The sequence below is a fragment of the Globicephala melas genome, chromosome 16 (assembly GCF_963455315.2).
Source record: "Globicephala melas chromosome 16, mGloMel1.2, whole genome shotgun sequence".
Taxonomy (NCBI): domain Eukaryota; kingdom Metazoa; phylum Chordata; class Mammalia; order Artiodactyla; family Delphinidae; genus Globicephala; species Globicephala melas.
In genome coordinates, this window is record NC_083329.1 from 4,335,405 (window position 1) to 4,354,819 (window position 19,415).

The following is a 19,415-nucleotide window of genomic DNA, read 5'->3' on the forward strand; positions in this document are numbered from 1 at the left end:
ATGTGCGGCGTCGACCAGAACTGCACGTGGCGGCCCAGGCATCTGTCGGGTTAGTTGGCCGAACGGGGCTTTCCCCCTCTGGCCCCTGCAGCCCCAGTGACCTTTTAAACGAAAAGGCTCACAACTTAATGAATGAAGTCCCCCAGCCTGTTCCTCTTTTTGGGGGGAGGGTGGTACCGCTCTTTCCAGACCATTAGTCTCCAGAATGGTGCTAGGACAGACAGTGAAGCCCCTCGCCCTTGGAAGGACTCCTCGCTCATCACACCGAGGGGAGGGGAAGCGGGCGAGACAGGAGAGGCCCCTTCGGGAGCCTTGGTTCTTCACAAACACAAAGTAAGAGAAAATCATCAGGTGCAGGACCAGTTAAAGGCGCCCCACCCAACAGGTCAGCGGTAAGGACCAGGAAATAGAGGACTGGAGGCCCAGGTGCACGCGGGGCAGAGGGCAGGGGAGCACCTGGGAGCGGGGAAAGCGACGGTTCCAAGAGGAAAGGCCCCGGGCCCGGCGCTCTTTCCCTCCTGGGCCCTGGATGCTGGTGCAGAGCTCACAGCCCTAGCTAGAGACCCTCCCTGCTGTTTGTACAGGGACCGCAGGCAGGCAGTGGGTTCTTTTTAAGGGATTAAGGGGGAGACGTTGAGGGTGAGTGTGGGAGAGAGAAGGAAATCGAGAAACCTCCCACCCCCAGGCGATGCACATACTGGAGCCCCAGGAGACCCCGTGAGAAGATGAACATGGAGGAATGAGGAGGTCTGGTCCGCTCCCGCCGAGACCGGAGGCTGCCAGCCCACGGGAGCCTCTTCCCTGTTCTGGGGGGGCTCTGGCTGGCCTGAACTCCTGGTGGGAACTGCTGTCACCACGTGACGCCCTGCAGGCAGCACCCAGACCACCCAACTGCCTGCAGGGGAACTCAGCTCTGCAGGGAAGCAGACCCCGAGAGAACGGCTTCCCTTCCATGCACACAAAAACGCGGGGGCAGAGCAGAGCACAGAGCAGCAGGGAGGGCCAGGACCTGCACTGGCGGCACGGAAATAAAGCATTACCCCGAGAGACTACTTCTGTGTTCAATGGCAAAGGCTGAGATTCACAGCCACAGGGGAACCAAGGATGGAAACCAAGATGAAGGGCAAATGCACCTGCTGGGGGCACCTGTGGTGAGGGAGAGGGGAGCAGGGGAGGGTCGCATACTGAGTTTTCACACGCACGGTGGATCGAGAGGCATCAGAAGAGAACAGCACTGAACAGCTGCCCGCAGCCGCCCCTGATGCCACAGAGGCTGCTTCTTCATCCCCTGCCCTCCAGAGCACAGCCGGGGGCCTCCTGCAGCTGACGGGAACTGAGCACATAGCTCCCTGCCAGCCGCTGCTCCAGCGAAGGGCCCTTCAAACTCTCCACCCGATGACAAGCTGCCGGCGTCGACCCCACCGATTCGGCTACGCGGGCCCGCATCTCTGCGGGGTTTCTCAGAAATCCCCGTGCAGGAACCCAGGCCTGTGGCCCGGCTGTCCAGGCTTGAGGAGGAAGGGCCCTGCTCACTGGGTGTCACGCTGACTGGACACTGGTTTCCAGCTGTTAAAGACAGGGCCGTTCTGAGCATCACAACCCTGCCAGGGGCAAAAGGCACCTGAACCTAGTGACACAGGTGCTCCAAACCTGCCACACGGGTGTTCAGCAGAAATGGCATGCAGACCCTGGCTTCCAGGGTGTCTGAGAACAGGGGCTGCCGCCTCGAGGGGGCCAAGCGGGGCTCGACCATGTCCCACCCCCTCCAGTGCAGCTGCTGGGAGGAGCGTGCAGGGCCAGGTAACGGGACTCTTACAGGTGTCACCTCACCTGATGTGTAGTTGCTCAGCTCCCAGGTGCAGATCCAGGATTCCATCCCCGGCCAGGACGCCAGGCGCTCCCCCCCGCCCCAGTGACCCCCAAACCTCCCAGCCTAGGCAATGAGGGGCACAGCAGAAGCCCCTGGGCTGGGGCAGAGAAAAGATCTGGCCAGCACCTTCGGGTTCTGGCCGTGTATCCACCAAAGAATGAGAAGCATGGCTGGGGAACGTTCTCATCTTTGTGCCTTTGTCTTAAAAAACAACACATGCACACGCCAGCCGGCCCCCCAGAAGTCCAAGGCCTTCTCATGACCGTGATTTTCGTGTTCGAAGCCGAACTGCATTTAGTCATGAGCTACAGAGGGGGTGGATTTGAGCCCTGACACTATGGCTTGGGGAGCTCAGAGCAAATAAGAGCTCAGCGTGAGAACAACCAGCGGACGTCCCGGTATGCAGAGGGAGAGGGGAACACGCTCTGGGAGAAGCAATCACTTCATAACCTGCTCTTCCATCACCTTAGTTGCTGCGGCTGTAACCGCAGCCCCTCCGAGGCTGTCCTCCCCGTCACAGACGCGGAGACCTCTGCTGAGAGAGGTCAGGTGGACCCCCTATAGAAGCGCGGTTTCCAATTCTGTTCCTGGAGGTGACCTGAGGGTCCCCGGGGGGTGAATGGCAGAGTTCCACCCCCACCACCAACCTGGGCCTCTCGGCTCTGTGTGGTCCCAACATCAGGCTTTCTCCCCCGGTGGCACTGAGGAAAGGGCTCCGCCGCCCCGGATGGGGACTATCCCTCCAGCTCTTGCCCTGAGGGATTCTCTGAGCTGCACCCGGTATCTGGGAGGTGCCTTCACATCGCCTCTGCTGCCCCTCTGCCCACCCGGCTCTCCGTCCCCTGGTGATTTTCCCAGGAGGGCCTGAGTCCTCCCCGGAGGGCCCGCCCCGTGGCCCCGCCCCGCACGTACCTGCAGTGGACCACGACGGGCCCGGCGTGCGTGGGGTTGAGTGTCCTCACTTTCTTCAGGAACTTGAGCATCCCGATGGGGGTGAAGGGCACTCCGAAGTCGGGCCAGCTGGTGAAGTGCAGCTGGCAGACGAGCCGAGGGGCTTTGCAGCCATCGGGGAGCTGCTGCGGGGATGCACGGAGGTGTGAGCAGGTGGGCGGCCCCTGCGCCTCCCCAGCATCACGCTCTGAGAATGCTCGCTTGGGGTCCCCCTCTGCCATCCAGGCGTGGGCAGCCATGGGTACGGGTGCAGGGAGGGGCCCATCAGTGAAGGCTGGACGCCCCAGAGTGAGAGACCCTGATTCTTACTGCCGGCTCTGGACACAGCACCGTGGCAGCAGGGGCAGCAGAGCAGGACCCACGGTCACCTGTCCCAGGACCAGGCCAGGCCAGGCCCCAGACAGCCAGATACATCCCTACAGATGGCCCCAGGGCTCATGGACCCCGCTGGGAAGCAGGGTGGCTGCATCCCAGGGGGCTTAGCTTTTATGCCTGTGTAACTACCAACAGCAGAAGCTTTCACTCTCATAAGCATCTTAATTTTCGGGGAAAAGATGTGGTTGGTCTACCCTCGGGAGACCCCTCCACCCCACGCCTCAAAGCCTCTCTCAGATTTTATTACCCAGAACCCAGGTTTGGTTCTCTGCCCAAAGCCATAAGGTGTACTGGGAAGTTGTGTGTGTGTGTGTGTGTGTGTGTGTGTGTGTGTGTGTTTTGGGGAGGCAAGCAGGCCGGGGACAGTAAGAACGATGAAGCTCATCCTCTTTCCTTTTTTGCTGTGTTTTCTCAGAATCTCAGACTCTTATTTTGTAATCTGACTACACCCCTCACTCTACCTTCGATTCCTGATGACACGACCTTCTGTCTTTTCTGGGTTTTTTTAATCTCTTAAACCTCTACTTCATCTGCCTTGAATACAGGTATCTATTGAAGACTGCCTTAAATCCTTTCTGGGAAGGAAGGATTAGCAGGAAATCAGTGGGAAAACTAATGAGGTGTTTCAGATATAATTTTGAAACTGCTAAAAAAACCTCACCTCACCATTCCAGCGTGTGAAATGACACTGTGTCACTGAGTGGGGACCCCCATGGCCCCCCCCCACTGACTCGACTTCCTCCACCCAGAAAGGTCCCTCGGAGCCAGGAACATCCGGTAATGACTCAAGGCCCACGTGCACCTGTCTGCCATCTGCCCTGCAGACTCACCGCCTGGGCCCACTAACGACCGTCCCACATCCCCGCCCAGCGCTTCCTCCAGCCTCATCCTCCACTCGTGAGAGCCGCGGGCAAAGCGCTTCCTATTATAAACGTAGACGGGTATTTACTCCCTACCCTGCTTCTCCAGAAAAGTCCAGGATGTAACGTGCTTACGGACTGAATGCAGAACTTCCGGATGGTATAATCCACCAGGACCACGCAATCCTCCACACACACCCGGATGCTTCCGTAGGTCCAGCAGCCCTGGTCCGGCCAGTACTGATAGCACTTCTCCTGCGTGGAACAATTGAACAGAAACAATAGGTCTGTGGGGACTTTTGAGCACCTCGTCGCCCCCTCCTTGGCCATGGCCACAAGGCCTCACACACACCAGCTTCCCGTGAAACAGTCCTCAGCTGGGGAAGTGTGTTTCCATCTTATCAATGGGGAAACTGAGGCCACACAGCTGATGAATGGCAGGGCTGAGACCAGGATCGGACCATTTCCAGTTCATGTCTCATTCACTCATCCACTCGCTAACCCCACACGTCGACCGAACCGTCTGGCTGAGTTGCTCCCTGCAGAGCCGGGGACCAGAGCAGAAGTGGCCTCACCTGGGAGGGGCCGCCCTAAGCCCTGGAGGACCACGTGCTCCCCAAACACTACCTGTCGCACTCAGCGGGTCGTTTTTCCTGCCCAGCACTAAGGACGAACTAAATTTGCATCCCACCCATCCTCTGTGGGAGAGTCACGAGCCTGTGGTCAGCTGAACGTTCCTAATTTTTCTCCAGCCGGGAGGAGCCCGATGTGGGAATCTGCGGAGCAGGCGCGCGGTCACGGAGAGGTCCTTCCTTTGCCTTCCCTCCCCCCGAACTACCAAAGGGCCACAGGAGAGGGTGGGGATGGGGCCTCCGGCCCCTGATCCCAGGTTGTCCTCCTACAAGGAGGACCTGAAGGCATGAGGCCTGCCTAAGGGGGAGACACCGGCTCCACAGCCACGGGAGAGGCCCTGGGGTCAGCAAGACGTTTACCCTGGAAACTGCCCACAGGCCACAGCTGTCGAGTCACTAATAATCTTATAAAACAAGAGTCAGCTGGCATTCACCAGTGCCCAGAGCTTGTGTGATGACACCCACCAGACAACATCCCCTTCACGGCCCGGGCCCGGGTGACTTGGAAGGGACCCCGAGGAGAAACCAAGCCCTGAAGGTCCTGGTTCGGGACGGTCTTGGCCTCCTAGGGACCCTCCAGAGATTCTCACTTTGACAAACTCTCACTCGGGGATCTGAGGGCTGTTTCTCAGGCCCCCAGAGGGCTCAGTGTGTGCACTGTTTCCACGCCCTCGGCCTCCCGTCTACATGGCGGGTGCCGTCCCCTCCCTCCCATCAGATCATGAGATGCCAGAGCAGCTACATTTCGCAACGTCAAGTCAGGATGTTGAAGCCAGGGAGACCACAGCAGAAGTGTAAGCGATGAAGAAAAAGGGAACTCTATTGAGAAATGATTTCATCTGAAACGGTGAAAATCAAGACACAGAAGCAGGCCAGCTCTGAGTCACAGAGACAGAAAAATGCAGTAGGATCTTTCTGTAGAGAAAGATGGAGGGAAAATGTCAAGTAACGTAGCAACAGGATCACTGATGGGGGAGCTGGGGGCGTCTTCTGAGTCCCACCGCTTCTGCACTGGGCTCGTTGTGTCTCATGTTTATAAACGAGCCCCCAGAAGCCTGGTCCCAGGGGACAGCTGGTCCCAGGGGACACGGGGCTCCAGGTCAGCCTCCTCTTCTAGGGCCAGGTCCTGCCGCAGCTGCCCAGAGCGTGGGGACACCTCCCGTGCAGCCACCCTCCACCCCCACCCCCCCGGGGCCGTGCCCCTGCCCAGGAACCCCCTGCTTCCTCCCCTTTCCGGTGAGAGAGGAAGGCCAGGGCAGGATTCACACACAGAAGGCTGGCCCTCCCCAGCCCCGTCCCAGCTCCCTGGAAAACAAAAGAAAACCCCTCTCCTCTCCCCGACCTGAAAGTGTGTGTGGAGCCTCTTCCGGTGCTTTTTTTTTTCATCTTTATTGGAGTATAATTGCTTTACAGTGGTGTGTTAGTTTCTGCTTTATAACAAAGTAAATCAGTTATACATATACATGTGTTCCCATATCTCTTCCCTCTTACGTCTCCCCTCCCACCCTCCCTATCCCACCCCTCTAGGTGGTCACAAAGCACCGAGCTGATCTCCCTGTGCTATGCGGCTGCTTCCCACTAGCTATCTACCTTATGTTTGGTAGTGTATATATGTCCATGCCACTCTCTCACTTTGTCACAGCTTACCCTTCCCCCTCCCCATATCCCCAACTTCATTCTCTAGTAGGTCTGTGTCTTTATTCCTGTCTTACCCCTAGGTTCTTCATGACATTTTTTTCCTTAAATTCCATATATATGTGTTAGCATACGGTATTTTTCTTTCTCTTTCTGACTTACTTCACTCTGTATGACAGACTCTAGGTCTATCCACCTCATTACAAATAGCTCAATTTCGTTTCTTTTTATGGCTGAGTGATATTCCATTGTATGCACAACCTGCCAAGACTGAATCATGAAGAAATAGAAAATATGAACAGACCAATCACAAGCACTGAAATTGAAACTGATTAAAAATCTTCCAACAAACAAAAGCCCAGGACCAGATGGCTTCACAGGCGAATTCTATCAAACATTTAGAGAAGAGCTAACACCTATCCTTCTCAAACTCTTGCAAAATATAGCAGAGGGAGGAACACTCCCAAACTCAATCTATGAGGCCACCATCACCACGATACCAAAACCAGACAAGGATGTCACAAAGAAAGAAAACTACAGGCCAATATCACTGATGAACATAGATGCAAAAATCCAGTGCTTTTTTGGGCGGAACCAATTAGTGTTGGTGGCGGCCGCTAGGGCTGCCCCGCCTGCCACCTGGCCTCCCCACCCCTGCCCCAGCTGAGCTCCCCACGGCCTGTCACTTCCATCTCAACCGGCAGTCCCGCCCTCCAGCCCGGGCCCCAGCCAAGCTGCCTGGGCTTCGCTAGGGACAGGCCAGCCAGCCCCAGGCCAGTGCGTGATGATGGAGCGCAGGGCGCGGGGTCGGGGGAATCAGTGCCTCTGGGCCCGTGCCTGGCCGAGTGCCAGGACGCGCAGACCCTGGGAAGAGGCCAGCAGGACAGACGTCTCTCGCCAGGCTGGGTCTTCCTCTTGGCCTGCTCGCGCCCACCCTCGTGCTGGTCCTCACGCTGCAATCTGTGAGAACAGTCTCCCTGCCGCCAGCGTCCGTGCCTCCAGCTCCCAATTCTTTCCTTCTGGAGAGCGAGCGAGAGCTCACTTCCTAAAGCACAGGCCCCTGCTTACTGCTGAGAAACCCGCCGAGGGCCTCCACTGCCCACCTGTCTCAGCCCGATGTTCAAGCCCCAAGCCCCGGTTCCCTGGTGCATTTGTAGCCGCTCTGTCCCCCGTGTGGGCGTCCTGGTTCTGGGTCCAGCACATTGCTCCCGGCCGTGCGAACACACCTCCCCGCCCCAGTGCCTCTCTCCAGCTGCATCCGATGCAGTCCCTCCCCGCACCAGCCCAGTCTTTGAGACCCAGCGACACCATCACCCCCTAAATGAGCCCTCCTGCCCCGGTCCTAGCCCAGGACCCAAGGGGGGCCGCCCCTCCTCTCCTCCACACCTCCAGAGCCACAGTCATGCTGTGTTCCGTTTATCCTACAGGGGTCTGTTTCCCTTTGGCTAAAGAGTGAGTGACTCCCGGGCATGAGAATGCCCCGGCGTCTCTGCACCCTCAGCCTGGCCTTGCCTTCCCGGTGGCCCGTCCCTCCCGCTGTCCCCGTTACTCTCCTTTATATTTTCTGTCACCTCCTGACATAATCTACATTCACGTGCTCTCCGCTTGGCGCCAGCCCCCGTCAGTGGAATAGAAATTGCGTGAGGGGTCTGCCGGGCGGCTGACTACATGCACCCCACCTGGGGCAGCCCTGTCCAGGAGACAGAGGCCAACGCGTACCCGTCCCCGTAGGAAATGAACCAGCTTAACCTAGAGATTTCAAGTTCTTATAATGTACATGCATTACATAATTAGCATAATTAGAAACAGCTAATTAAACACACTGACACGACAAATCAATATTACTTCAATACACCTTGTTTTTTCAAATGCATTTCTCTGGTCTGAGTAATACACGGGAAATCATTTTTTTTATGGTCTGAGGCTCCACACATTATATGTCCAACATACTAAAGACCTCTATATTAAAATCCATCACTCCCACCGTGGAGTAGCCCACCAGGGATGACCCTCAGCTGAAAGAAGAAACTTCTGCATCGTTTTTACATCATAGTCTAAGACAGTGAGATCCTTGGAACACAGAGAATTTATTTCAAAATAAAAAGGCTGTGAGCCACTGGGTGTTCCTTCTCTTCTGCAGTGATAAGCAGCGGGGGGAGCGGGGAGAGAAAGGAAAAGGAAGTGGTAAGCATACCCCCAGCAAAGCAGCTGAGAAGGAAGTGCCCGTGACTCAGAGGCTGGACTTACCTCTTTCCTTTCTTTCAGGTTCGTCAACATGACGATGGTTGCAGACTTCTGCTCCCAGATCATCCTCCAGAAATCATTCACTGTCTCCTGTTTAGGGCCTGTGAGCAGACGATGGTCCCAAAGTCAGACCGAGAGGTCGCTGTGAGCCCCAGGCCTGTGGCCCTGGCCCTCAGGCCCCGGGAACAGCTCCCCCACCCGCCCCGAGGAAGGGGGTGATGGGCCTGCCGGTCTATCTAACACCCTACAGAGTCCCAGAACCGGAGTAGGTGGCAGCCTCTGCACTCTGTCCTACCACTCCCCCCCGATGTCCCGCTGGGGCTGGGAAATCCTCAGGAGCTAAGTAAGACCCAGGTGGGTGATGATCTTCCTGGGCCATAAAGGCTATTCAAATGGGAGCTGGGTTTCAAGCTGCCTGTCAAAGTGGTTTGTGGCCACTGGGGTGCTTGTCAAAGCCTCAGAATATGACCCTCCATCCAGAACTGCTGAAGCAGAGAGAGAGAGAGAGAGAGAGAGAGAGAGAGAGTGTGTGTGTGTGTGTGAGAGAGAGAGAGAGAGAGAGAGAGAGAGAGAGAGAGAGTGTGTGTGTGTGTGTGTGAGAGAGAGAGAGAGAGAGAGAGAGAGAGAGAGAGAGAGAGAGAGAGAGAGAGAGTGTGTGTGTGTGTGTGTGTGAGAGAGAGAGAGAGAGAGAGAGAGAGAGAGAGAGAGAGAGAGAGAGAGACTGCAGGCTGAATGACCCGCGCGCCATGTCTAACCCCCCTTCCTCTGAAAACATCTCATCTTCTGGCTGCCCTGACAGCCAGTAACGCTGTCCAGTGAGATGTGGGCTGAAGTCCCTGGGGAGGGGATCTGAACAAAAGACAAAGTGTCCCTGGAAGAAAGTCCTCTGCCCATTGCCCTCTTTCCTGCCTTATTAGGGACACAGTGCCTCGAGGTGCAGAAGGCCATGTTGTGACCCTGAGGATGACACCATGGAGGGCGGAGAGGTATAAAAGAGGCCCCTCTCCCCTGAGCTGCCGCCCCGGCCCTGCGCCGCTTCCCCGGACGTCTGCTTATAAGAACGAAAAAGACATTTCTATTGGTGTCAGCTGGTGTTTGTCAGGTTTTCTGACATTTAAAGCTGGGCCTATTCCTGAGGGACGGTGGGCGTATGTGTATCTCCCTATTTTTCAAGGAATGTGCATTTAAGATGTTGATCTACACTGAATTTGGGACCCACAGCTCTAAAGACCCTTGCTGAGGAGTCAGGACGTCCAGGAAACCTAGTTTTAGCTCCAATGACACCCAACCGCACCAGTACTGGCTCCTGGGGATGCAACCCCTGGGCAGATGGACGAGATGCTGGACTGAAAGTAATCCCCAAACCCGACAGCTTGGAAGCCACGTAGAGCTTCGCCAGCCGAGGGAGATTCAAGGTTTTCTAACGCAAGTATCGACACGCTGAAGTGGCAACCCAGACCACTGGGTGTCTGGGTTTAAATCATGCAGGTGTGGAAACAGATCGTGTGTCTTTCTGCACAGACACATCGTGTGGCTGCACATCTAACATGCCTGTTGTATGACAGACGCCCCCAAACGCTCCATGTCTGTCTGCACTGACCACAGACAGGGGGCATATGCTCTCAGAGGTTCCAACTCTTCTGCTCCTTTGAAACCCTGTTCCTAGGAGGAGTTTCATCACCTCACAGTATAATGCTTCTCAAACTCTACTGAGCAGAATGACCTGGGAACGCTGGCCAAAATGCAAATTCAGGGACAGCAGCACGTTGGGGGTGGGGCCTGAGCTGCTGCATTTCTGGCCAGCTCGCAGGGGATGGGACACTCCTGGCCAGTGAAGCAGACACAGGGAGTGGCAGTGCTGTGTGAGATTCATGACAGCTTTGAATTCTGTGCTTCGGGAAAGGCTAGACGGACTCTGATCAGCTATGTAAACGGAGCAGCAAACACACGTACAAAAAGCCGACATAAACCCTCAGGACGGTTGGTACCGGATAAAGAAGCAATCGCCTTCCACGCCATTTTACCAAAATCGTGTTCAGAAAGTAACTCAACAAAAAGCTTACCTTGAGCTGCTATGAATTTATTCTTCTCTTTATAACCCTAGAAAAATAAAATCAGATTTATAATTTTTCAAAATTATCGTCATGGAAGGATTTCGTTGTTGTTAGGAAAATAACACGTATCCATCGTGAAGAATTTGGAAAACACAGAAAAGTATGAAGAAAACTCACCAGGAATTCCAGAAATAACATGCTATTTTTGTATATCCCTCTCCAATATTTTTTCTGTGAATACCTTCCCAGACACACACACAAGCAGAAACACAGACACCCACGTATATATATATATATATTTAAATTGGTTAATATGTACACATTCTCTTATACTGAATTTTTATGATAATTAAAAATTTCTATTAAACGATCTTTTAAGGTTCAACTAAAATGGATTCTTAATAATCCATTGTGTATGCTTTTACCACAATTTATTTAACTGGTCCCTTCTGTTCTGTTTGGTCAGTGATATAAATAATGCTGTAATGGACATCCTCAGGGCTTATCTGCATCTTAAGAACAAATCCCTGACACAGGTGCTAATTCAAAAGGCCCAGCACTTTCATGCTCTGTGCTGTGACCAGTGTGGCCACTGCGCTCAGGAAAGTTGTGACAATTTACATCTGTGGCCCCAGAGAAGAAAGCGTCCAACGGTCATGATTCACACTCAACCCCCAATGGCCCAGGCATGAGTGTCATGCTGGGTGGGGGGCTGGGCGTACTTACATCTATGTATGAAGCATTGATGTAGTCTGAACATGGGGTTCCGTCCACCTGGCTTAAAATTACCCTGGAATGGTCATCTGCAAGAAAACCCAGCACAAAAACCATGACATTAGGACAAGGGAATCACATGCACAGTATTAAACACTACAAAGGACATAACCATGGTGATCACGGGACAGAAGGGACATTCTTCTTAGACATTCCCACAAGATCCTCAGTGCCCTGAGGTCGGGGAAGCACCTGTTGTACCTCAGCACTGAGGACAAGCCAGGCCCCAAACAGGAGCTCAATACAACCTGTGGGATGATGACAGGTAAGAATTTCAGGGTCCAGGAGTTGGTCTGCTGAACCATCACGTAGACACAGCAGAGCGTGCGGGACCCCTACAGTGTGATGGCAATATCCTCTGAACCCCAAAACAGGCCCCAGTACTGACCAGTGCGGGGACCCTCAGGACCACTTCCGGGGTCCAGTCTCCCAGGCTTTCCAGGAGGAGCACAACTCTGCCTCTGGACACACGGACACAAGGCTCTGGGGTTTGGGACTCCAGACCCCAGTCCTCATGTTCAGGTCTGCCCCAGAGCAGAAAGGTAAGCCACACTCACACGGACTGCCTGGGCAGGATGGGCCACTGCCTGGAGGATTCTGGCCTGTGGTACAAGCGGTTTTCCAGTGTGGGAGGGCCGACCAGGGAGGGCTGTGTGCTCTGTGTGTGTGTGTGTGTGTGTGTGTGTGTGTGTGTGGTGTACTTGTGGGGTATATAGTGGTGTGTCTTGTATACAGTGTGTGTAATGTGTGTTGTATTTATGTGAGTGTGGTGTATATGTGTGTTTGTGGTGTGTATGAGTATGCTTGTGGTATGTATTTGAGTGTACACACATGTGGAAGAGTTTTCAACCAGGGCCCTATGTGACCTACGTGGGTCCACGTCACTTCTGCCTTCATGGGCCCCTTTCTCCAAAAGAAAAAAATTACACATTTTACTTTACAACTGTATTAGTAGTTGGTATAAAGATGAGTGTGACGGGCTTCCCTGGTGGCACAGTGGTTAAGAATCCGCCTGCCAATGCAGGGGACACGGGTTCGAGCCCTGGTCCAGGAAGATCCCACGTGCCGTGGAGAAACTAAGCCTGTGCACCACAACTACTGAGCCTGCGCTCTAGAGCCCACGAGCCACAACTACTGAGCCTGCGTGCCACAACTACTGAAGCCCGCGCGCCTAGAGACCGTGCTCCACAACAAGAGAAGCCACCGCAATGAGAAGCCCGCACACCGCAACGAAGAATAGCCCCCGCTCGCCGCAACTAGAGAAAACCCGCGCGCAGCAACGAACACCCAACACAGCCAAAAATAAATAAATACATTTATTAAAAAAAAAAAAGATGAGTGTGAACCAGGCTGGATTACGTATATATTTTCTTCTGATTCACAAAGAAATTAGATGGTTTTATGGGTCCCTACAGGTGGTGTGGCCCCGGCCCTGGGTCCCCCCGCTGGTGTGTAAGTGGCTGGCCGCTCCCAGGAGTAGAAATATGAAGGATGCCCAGACTCGGCCCGGGGCCCAGGGATCAAGCTGCTTCCGCGTTTATTATGCTGCGCTGGGCACAGCGCACGGTGGGTACTTCGTACGTATTTACTGCATTAATTATTGAATAGTTCCACGTCCTGGCCCCTGCTTTGTCCCCTCCTAGTCACAGGCTGTACGTCTCCCATTTACATGGAAGGAAGCTGGGTTGGCTGCGAGCTGTCTGGACACGGTACCACTGCTGCTAGCGAGCACAGCCAGTGCAGCTCTCAGGGTCAGTCACGGCCCACACAGGGCTGTCAGGGTGCCCGACCTCAAACTCACGGCCCACAAAGGCTCGGCCATGAGACCCTTCTGCTCAGGGGCTGACAGCCCTGAGGCAGAAATAGCTCTAGCTGAACACGTATAAAGCTAGTTGAACATAATTTGGACCAATTTACCCTTTTGAGGACAGCTATAGAAAGCAGGGGGTAAAAAATAGCGTTCTGGTTAGATTTAGCATCTTGCAGTTCTAAGAGCTTCCTGTCTTTTTACTCTAAAAAGTCGCACTACTCTTTCAAAACACTATTTCCTAACATTACCAGGTGCTGGCGGTTTTTTTCCAGAACAGAGGATGCTCTCTTGCTACCGGCCGTGGAGCCCTTGGAACAGGCAGCCTCTCAGCACACCCGGCATCTTGACCTCTGTCCTCAGAGCTCCCTAGAGCCACATCCGGGACTGGGCTCCTGCCCCGGGGCACCTCATAAATCAGATACATTTACAGCCAATCTCTGCTCGGGGAAGAGGGGGAGGGGCAGGGAAGGTGTACCGGACTGAGGGCCTTGGGCCCCCGCGCCTCTCCCTGCCCGTTGACCCTGACCTCAACCTGAGTAAGAGAAGGGTCTCCCGGCCTTGGGGTTGGGGAAGCAGGCCTGGGAGCCCCCTGCACGATATCCCCGTGATCCAGCTGCCCAGGGCATCTCTGGCCAACCGCTCAGTTTAATCAGATACGCTTCTCCTACGTCTGGCTGATGCCAAACGCCAGATGCCACCCAGCTGACCATCTCCAGGGCCCACCCCGAGTATCTCCAGGCCACTGCTCCGTAAACGCATCCTCCCACCAACATGAAACACTCACATTCTGGCAGAGGTCCCGTGGGCCCCTGGGGATGGCCAGCACCCTCAATTACCTCTGACGTGGCACTCCTGGGCCAGGAGGGGCTGAGGCAGGACCCACATTTTCATACCTGCAGGAAAGGCCAACTCACTTTCACAGTACGAGCTGGAGGACACAGCTTAGAGACGCTGTGTCGGACCAGGTCCTGCTGGTCCCCGTTGGTGATCCTCTGGGGAGGCGCCCACTCCCCCAGCCATCACATCTGGGAGCAGTGGTGGGTGCAGGTAATTCCTACACCTGGCTGCTAATTCCGCCCGGTTGAGTTCCCACCAAAACTACTCTTAATCAGCAATGTAATCGTTAGCTTTAAAAGATACAGTGTTCAGTGAGTGATAAGGACAGGAACGCAGGTGAGGAATCTGGGAAAGGGCTTGGCGCTGAGTGGGTCCTCCACGTGTACGTTCTGCAGTCAACGCACCAAGTAATTAATTAAGCTAGTTAATTCAACTAATACGAGATGCTAACTTCCAAATATCCCGATCTTTATTCGACCAACAACATTCCAAAGATTCCCAACCTCCTGCCTGGTTTTCCTTTCCCTTGAGCTATTCAAGCCGAGAAACTTGCCTCCGATAAGCCTCACCCAATCTAACAGCAAGTCCTCTCAACGTGATCATTGCAGTGTGTGCAGAACCCGACCCTGGTCCAAGCCACCCTCTCAGCTCGGCTGTGTGACCACAGTGGCCTCCTGACCCGTCTCCCTGGTGCTCCCTTGGCTGCCTCTACAAATATGTGTGGGATGGCAGACTACTTAATTTCTCTGGTTTTAGCTGACCCAGGCTCATGGTGGGCTCTGCAGAAAACACCCACAAAAAACCAAAAAAACCCCAAACAAAACCACAAATAAATCCTATGCACGTAAGATGGGAAAGAATTGTTTCTATCAAGGGCCAATAATCCAGACACCACACAGACGACGCGGACCACAGCATCTCCTACCTACAGAGCCACTGGACTCAATTCTAACCCTAAAAATGCAACCAGGAGCCACCATGCCGAGGGCCAGCACAGACCAGCTGGCTCCACCCCACGGAAGCACCGCCTCAGAAGGGAGGTGTTCCCTGGGACGCCGGGAGGCCTTGGTTTGGGGTTCAAACGTGAACTCCCTGGAGTTTTTTGAGGCTGCCCTTCTGTTAGCCCGATGGCAAAGCCAACAGGAGGGTCCAGGATGGAGGAAGGACGTCACACACCTCCCGGGCCAGCTTCCACAAAGGCAGCTTGGAACTCTGGGGGTCTGTCTTGGCACCGAGGCCAAGGCGCAGCCCATCCAGCAACGCCCCTGGACAGATGTGTCTGCTCCCCGGCCCCCCACCCCCTGGAGGCCGCCCTCCCAAGCCCATGGCCACCTTTAGCTGTGGTAAAGATCCAGTTACTTCTAAGCCTTCCCACCAAGCTGACAATGTCAGACAGCTCTCCTATTCTGCCACTTCTGTCCTTGGTACAGAAGCCTTGTTGCTGGTGGCAGAAGCACTGCGTCCAAGACGGGAGATGCCCAGGGCCACCAGCTGCCCAAGACCCAGGCACAATTTGGGTCCATAGGAGGAGCCCTGCCAGCCGGTGCGGGGGGCACCCCTCTTGGGCAAATAGACCAGGCAGCGCAGGTCTCAACAGCGAGCACAGGCTTGGCAGCCAGACCCAGAGCAACACAGGCTACCCAAGTCCTGGGCGGGAGACAGACACCTAGACTCCCAGCTGCAAAGGCTGAGCCACTACACTGACCCAGGCCCTGACCTCCAAGCCCCCGCGCATCTGCTGTCAGGACCGGCAGGGTCACCAGTAGCTGCAAGGCAAGGCTGAGTTTAGTCAAAACGCCACCCATCGCGCAAAAAAAGTAAACGCTTACTGGGAAGGATGTTGGGGTATCTGTTCTTCTCTCTGTTTTCTTCCTTATTGGCCAGCTCAAAAGTTCCTGGTACGTGTCCGGACGGCAGCGACTAGAAGAAGCACAGGGTCAGCAATAAACGTGGGGAACCCAACACCGTGTTTACGTCACCTCCCGACTGAGCGCAGGAATCCGGAAATCTGGTCTCTGAGCACCTCCAGTGCTGGGCCCATCTCTCTGCTCCTGCCCGTGGAAGTTTCTGCCTCAGGCGCTGGGCCGGCACTGGGCAGAGATGTGATGGAGACACAGGCCCGCCTCTCCTTGGGCCCGCTGTCTAGTGGGGCCAGTGGAGGTGCAGATAACCTGATGACCCATAGCTGGACCCCGGAGTGCATTAAGGCAGGGGCTGGCCCGTGCACTGCCACCAAAGCCCCATGACTCACAGTCCTGGTCCAGAGCAGGCCCTGTACAAGTACGTAGGAACTGGCCACGGCAGAGCTCTGATCCGGGAGCAAGGACCCAGATGCTGGGCTGAAGGACGAGTAGAGTAATGGCGAAGGACCGTCCTCGAGCCCTCACCTGCTGAGGACTTGGTGTGCTCTGAGGACAGGCACAGCTGTGGGGCTCCTTGAAAATGCAGCTCTCAGGCCACCCCAGGCCCGCACAGCAGCTGCCCACTTCCCCAGGTGCACGCACCACCCTAACCCTCCCTTTGTCTTAGAGGAGGAAAATGAGTATAGGGGCTCAGCTAGGCCCCTAAAGCTGACGTGTGGCACAGCAGGTGTCAGCCCAGCGTCCTGACTTCTAGTTCTTGCCACGACTCAGAGGCCCTTGGCTCTTGTTAGCACCAACTGTCTTCCTGTTTGCTCGCTGCTGGGGGGGCTCCATGCTCAGGGGGGCTCCTCGAAGTGCACAGTGGGAGAGAGCCTTCTGAACCCCCAAATCACATCCTTCAACATTCAGCCTGACCGTCAGAGGAACCAGGGGTCACTGGTGTTAAAATCTATCGAGTGTTTACGACGTGCCAGGCACTGAGGGAGGAGCTGGGTCACCTGCCTTCACAACTTACCTATTATCAGGTGACACCAGGATCACTCCCGTTTTGCAGATGAGGAAAGAGAACCCCAGGGTGGCTGCAGAATTGTCCAGAGTCACGTGCCTGGCACGTAGCAGGCAGTGGGAGGGCACGTGCAGCTGGCACCTGGGCCACGAGAAGGGCACTCGCTTCCTTAAGTGTAGGGACAAGCGAGGGCTTCCCTGCGTCCGGCTGTAGGTGCCCAGGAGACTGAGGCATAGCCTGGGATTGAAGCCAAGGCCCTGAGTCGGGTGTGCAGCCCATGGGGGCCCAGAGCCCCCTTGTCCCGGGTCGGGGGTTTCTCCATCACAGACCCAGCCCCGGCCAGCCCATGGCCTCTTTCCCCACCACACCCAGTGGCCACAGGCAGAGGCTCTGCCAGGGCCAGTGTGGAGGTCTGCCCGGTGGGCACCTGGGCAAGGCTGGTGGGCAGTTCTCCTCCAGACCAGCACCTCCTCCGCCGGGAGCTCTTCATCGAGCTGTCTTAACACTGAGCTTCTTGACCAAACCTCAACATGAAATTTGTAGCAACATTCTAGAGCCTTCTCTTTTTCACCCCAAAGCTTTTCTGACCCCAGCACTGAAAACAAAAATGAGGCCTGAGACCATCGCGGGGATGCATGACGTTGTGCGTTTGTCAAAACCCACAGAACGTGCAGCGCTGGACCCCTAACCCGGACTTTAGTTTGTAACAACGAGTCAATGTTGGCTCATCAGTTGTGACAAGTGTAACACACTCAGACAAGATGTTAACCATTGGGGAAACTGTGCAGGGAAAGATGGGGCATATGGGAACTTGGTACTTCCTGCACAATTTTTCTGTAAACCGAAATCTGCTCTAAAAAATACTCTATTTAAATTAATAAGTTAACAGAACAAAACAAAATCAAGAAGCCTCCCTCTTCCTCTGAAAGTGAGGAAGGTGAAGGAGTGGCTGGAGGGGTCTGAGTGGTAAGGATGGACCTGCCACCCCCAGCCGTGTGGCCCCGGCAGCGACCGGAGAGCAGAACACGGAGATGGGGTGATGATCCTGACTCTGTGGGCGGCAGCACAGGAGTTCACAGTGGAGGCAAAGCACCCTGCTCCCCGAACTTCTACCCCATTTCCAAGCACACAGAATGACCACCCACACAGAGCAGGCCAGCACTTCCTCCTGCCGTCAGTCATGTCTGAGCTGCTCCAAAGGCACAGGGCTCATAAGAGAGCTCTGGGGCGGGCCGGGTGTGGCCTGCCATAGCTGGGTAACCCCTGCAGCGCCCCGAGTGAGCCGTGCAGCTAGCAGTTGGCTGATAACTACCTTGTGATCGATTGTCCGGTTACGTAAACTGGCTGAAGAGGGTTTGCTGGTTTGTTTGTTTGAGGTGACATTTTTAGGCACTGGGCTTAAAATAACCTGCTGGGACAAAGGCTCGTGGAAGAAGCTGTCTGGAGGGGGCCTTTTCCTCACCTGCAGGGACTTAACCGGGGGCCTGGAACAGACTCTGCTAGGTCAGCGTTCTACCATTGCGGGTGGAGACGGAAGACTGGACATTCACAGAAGTCGTCCTGAGAAGGACGGCAGCTCAGACTTCCCTCGTGCAGGAGCCGGGCTGAGCTGGGCACACACCTTACCTCTTTAACGTGTTAAGACACTCCCATGGGGGCTGGGAGGGCCTCATTTCATACACGAGGCCACTGAGGCAGAGGTTAAGGATGTCGCCCGAGCCCTCCAGGCTGGTAAGAAGCAAATCTGGGGCAGGCGCCCAGGCAGCCCGTCTCCAGCATCCATGCCTTGATCACCCCACTGAACGGATCCCAGTGCCAGGCCCCCATTTACTTCGTCAAGTTCACGGCAGCTTCCACTGGCCATACACACAAGTCCCAACTCATTCGGATCGACGACTTTGAGGTTCATCCGTCTCCCTGCACAGTTCCTGGGAGAGGAGCTCAGGACAGAGGGTGAGTAAAGAAGAGGACGGGCGTCGAGGGCCCAGCTCGAGCGTGTCCACCAGTGGAGGCAAGAGCGGGCTGGTCACGGCAGCTGTGATGCTCTCATTAGAGCCTGCCCTTCACTTGAGAGAGGAGCAAACTGGGGTCCAGAGGGGGACGTGCAGCTGCCCTGGGTCCCCTGGAGCCAGGACCAGGCTCCATGCTGCTGGACTCGACCCCTCGACCCTCTCTCCCGGCCCTTCCCTGAGTGGAGGCCGTGGGCAGGAGGGCAGCTGGGAAGGTTGCTCGGTGGCAGGGGTGGGGAGAGCAGAGCAAGGCACTTGCTTTGGTTGGTACCCCAAAACCCAGGAATCAAGAAAAATCCCATTCAAATGCAACATCTAAAAAAATCTAAACGCAAGGGCTTCCCTGGTGGCGCAGTGGTTGAGAGTCCGCCTGCCGATGCAGGGGACGCGGGTTCGTGCCCCGGTCCGGGAGGATCCCACATGCCGAGGAGCGGCTGGGCCTGTGAGCTGTGGCCACTGAGCCTGCGCGTCCGGAGCCTGTGCTCCGCAACGGGAG

The 19,415-nt window shown here is 55.4% G+C and overlaps 1 protein-coding gene across 10 annotated transcripts in view; it reads right to left on the minus strand.

The window, feature by feature from the left end:
• Window positions 1–19,415, minus strand: part of PTPRE (protein tyrosine phosphatase receptor type E) — a 167,316-nt gene that overhangs the window by 14,677 nt on the left and 133,224 nt on the right. For 8 of the 10 annotated variants that reach the window (XM_070043833.1, XM_070043835.1, XM_060286026.2 and 5 more), the window contains 6 exons: window positions 15,872–15,962; window positions 11,348–11,424; window positions 10,631–10,667; window positions 8,571–8,668; window positions 4,192–4,311; window positions 2,783–2,946 (listed from right to left, as the gene is read on the minus strand). In XM_070043833.1, coding sequence (XP_069899934.1) covers window positions 2,783–2,946; window positions 4,192–4,311; window positions 8,571–8,668; window positions 10,631–10,667; window positions 11,348–11,424; window positions 15,872–15,962 — 587 coding nt within the window. The remainder of the gene's footprint in view (window positions 1–2,782; window positions 2,947–4,191; window positions 4,312–8,570; window positions 8,669–10,630; window positions 10,668–11,347; window positions 11,425–15,871; window positions 15,963–19,415) is intronic. The other 2 variants (XM_030832088.3, XM_070043832.1) reach the window with 1 other exon arrangement.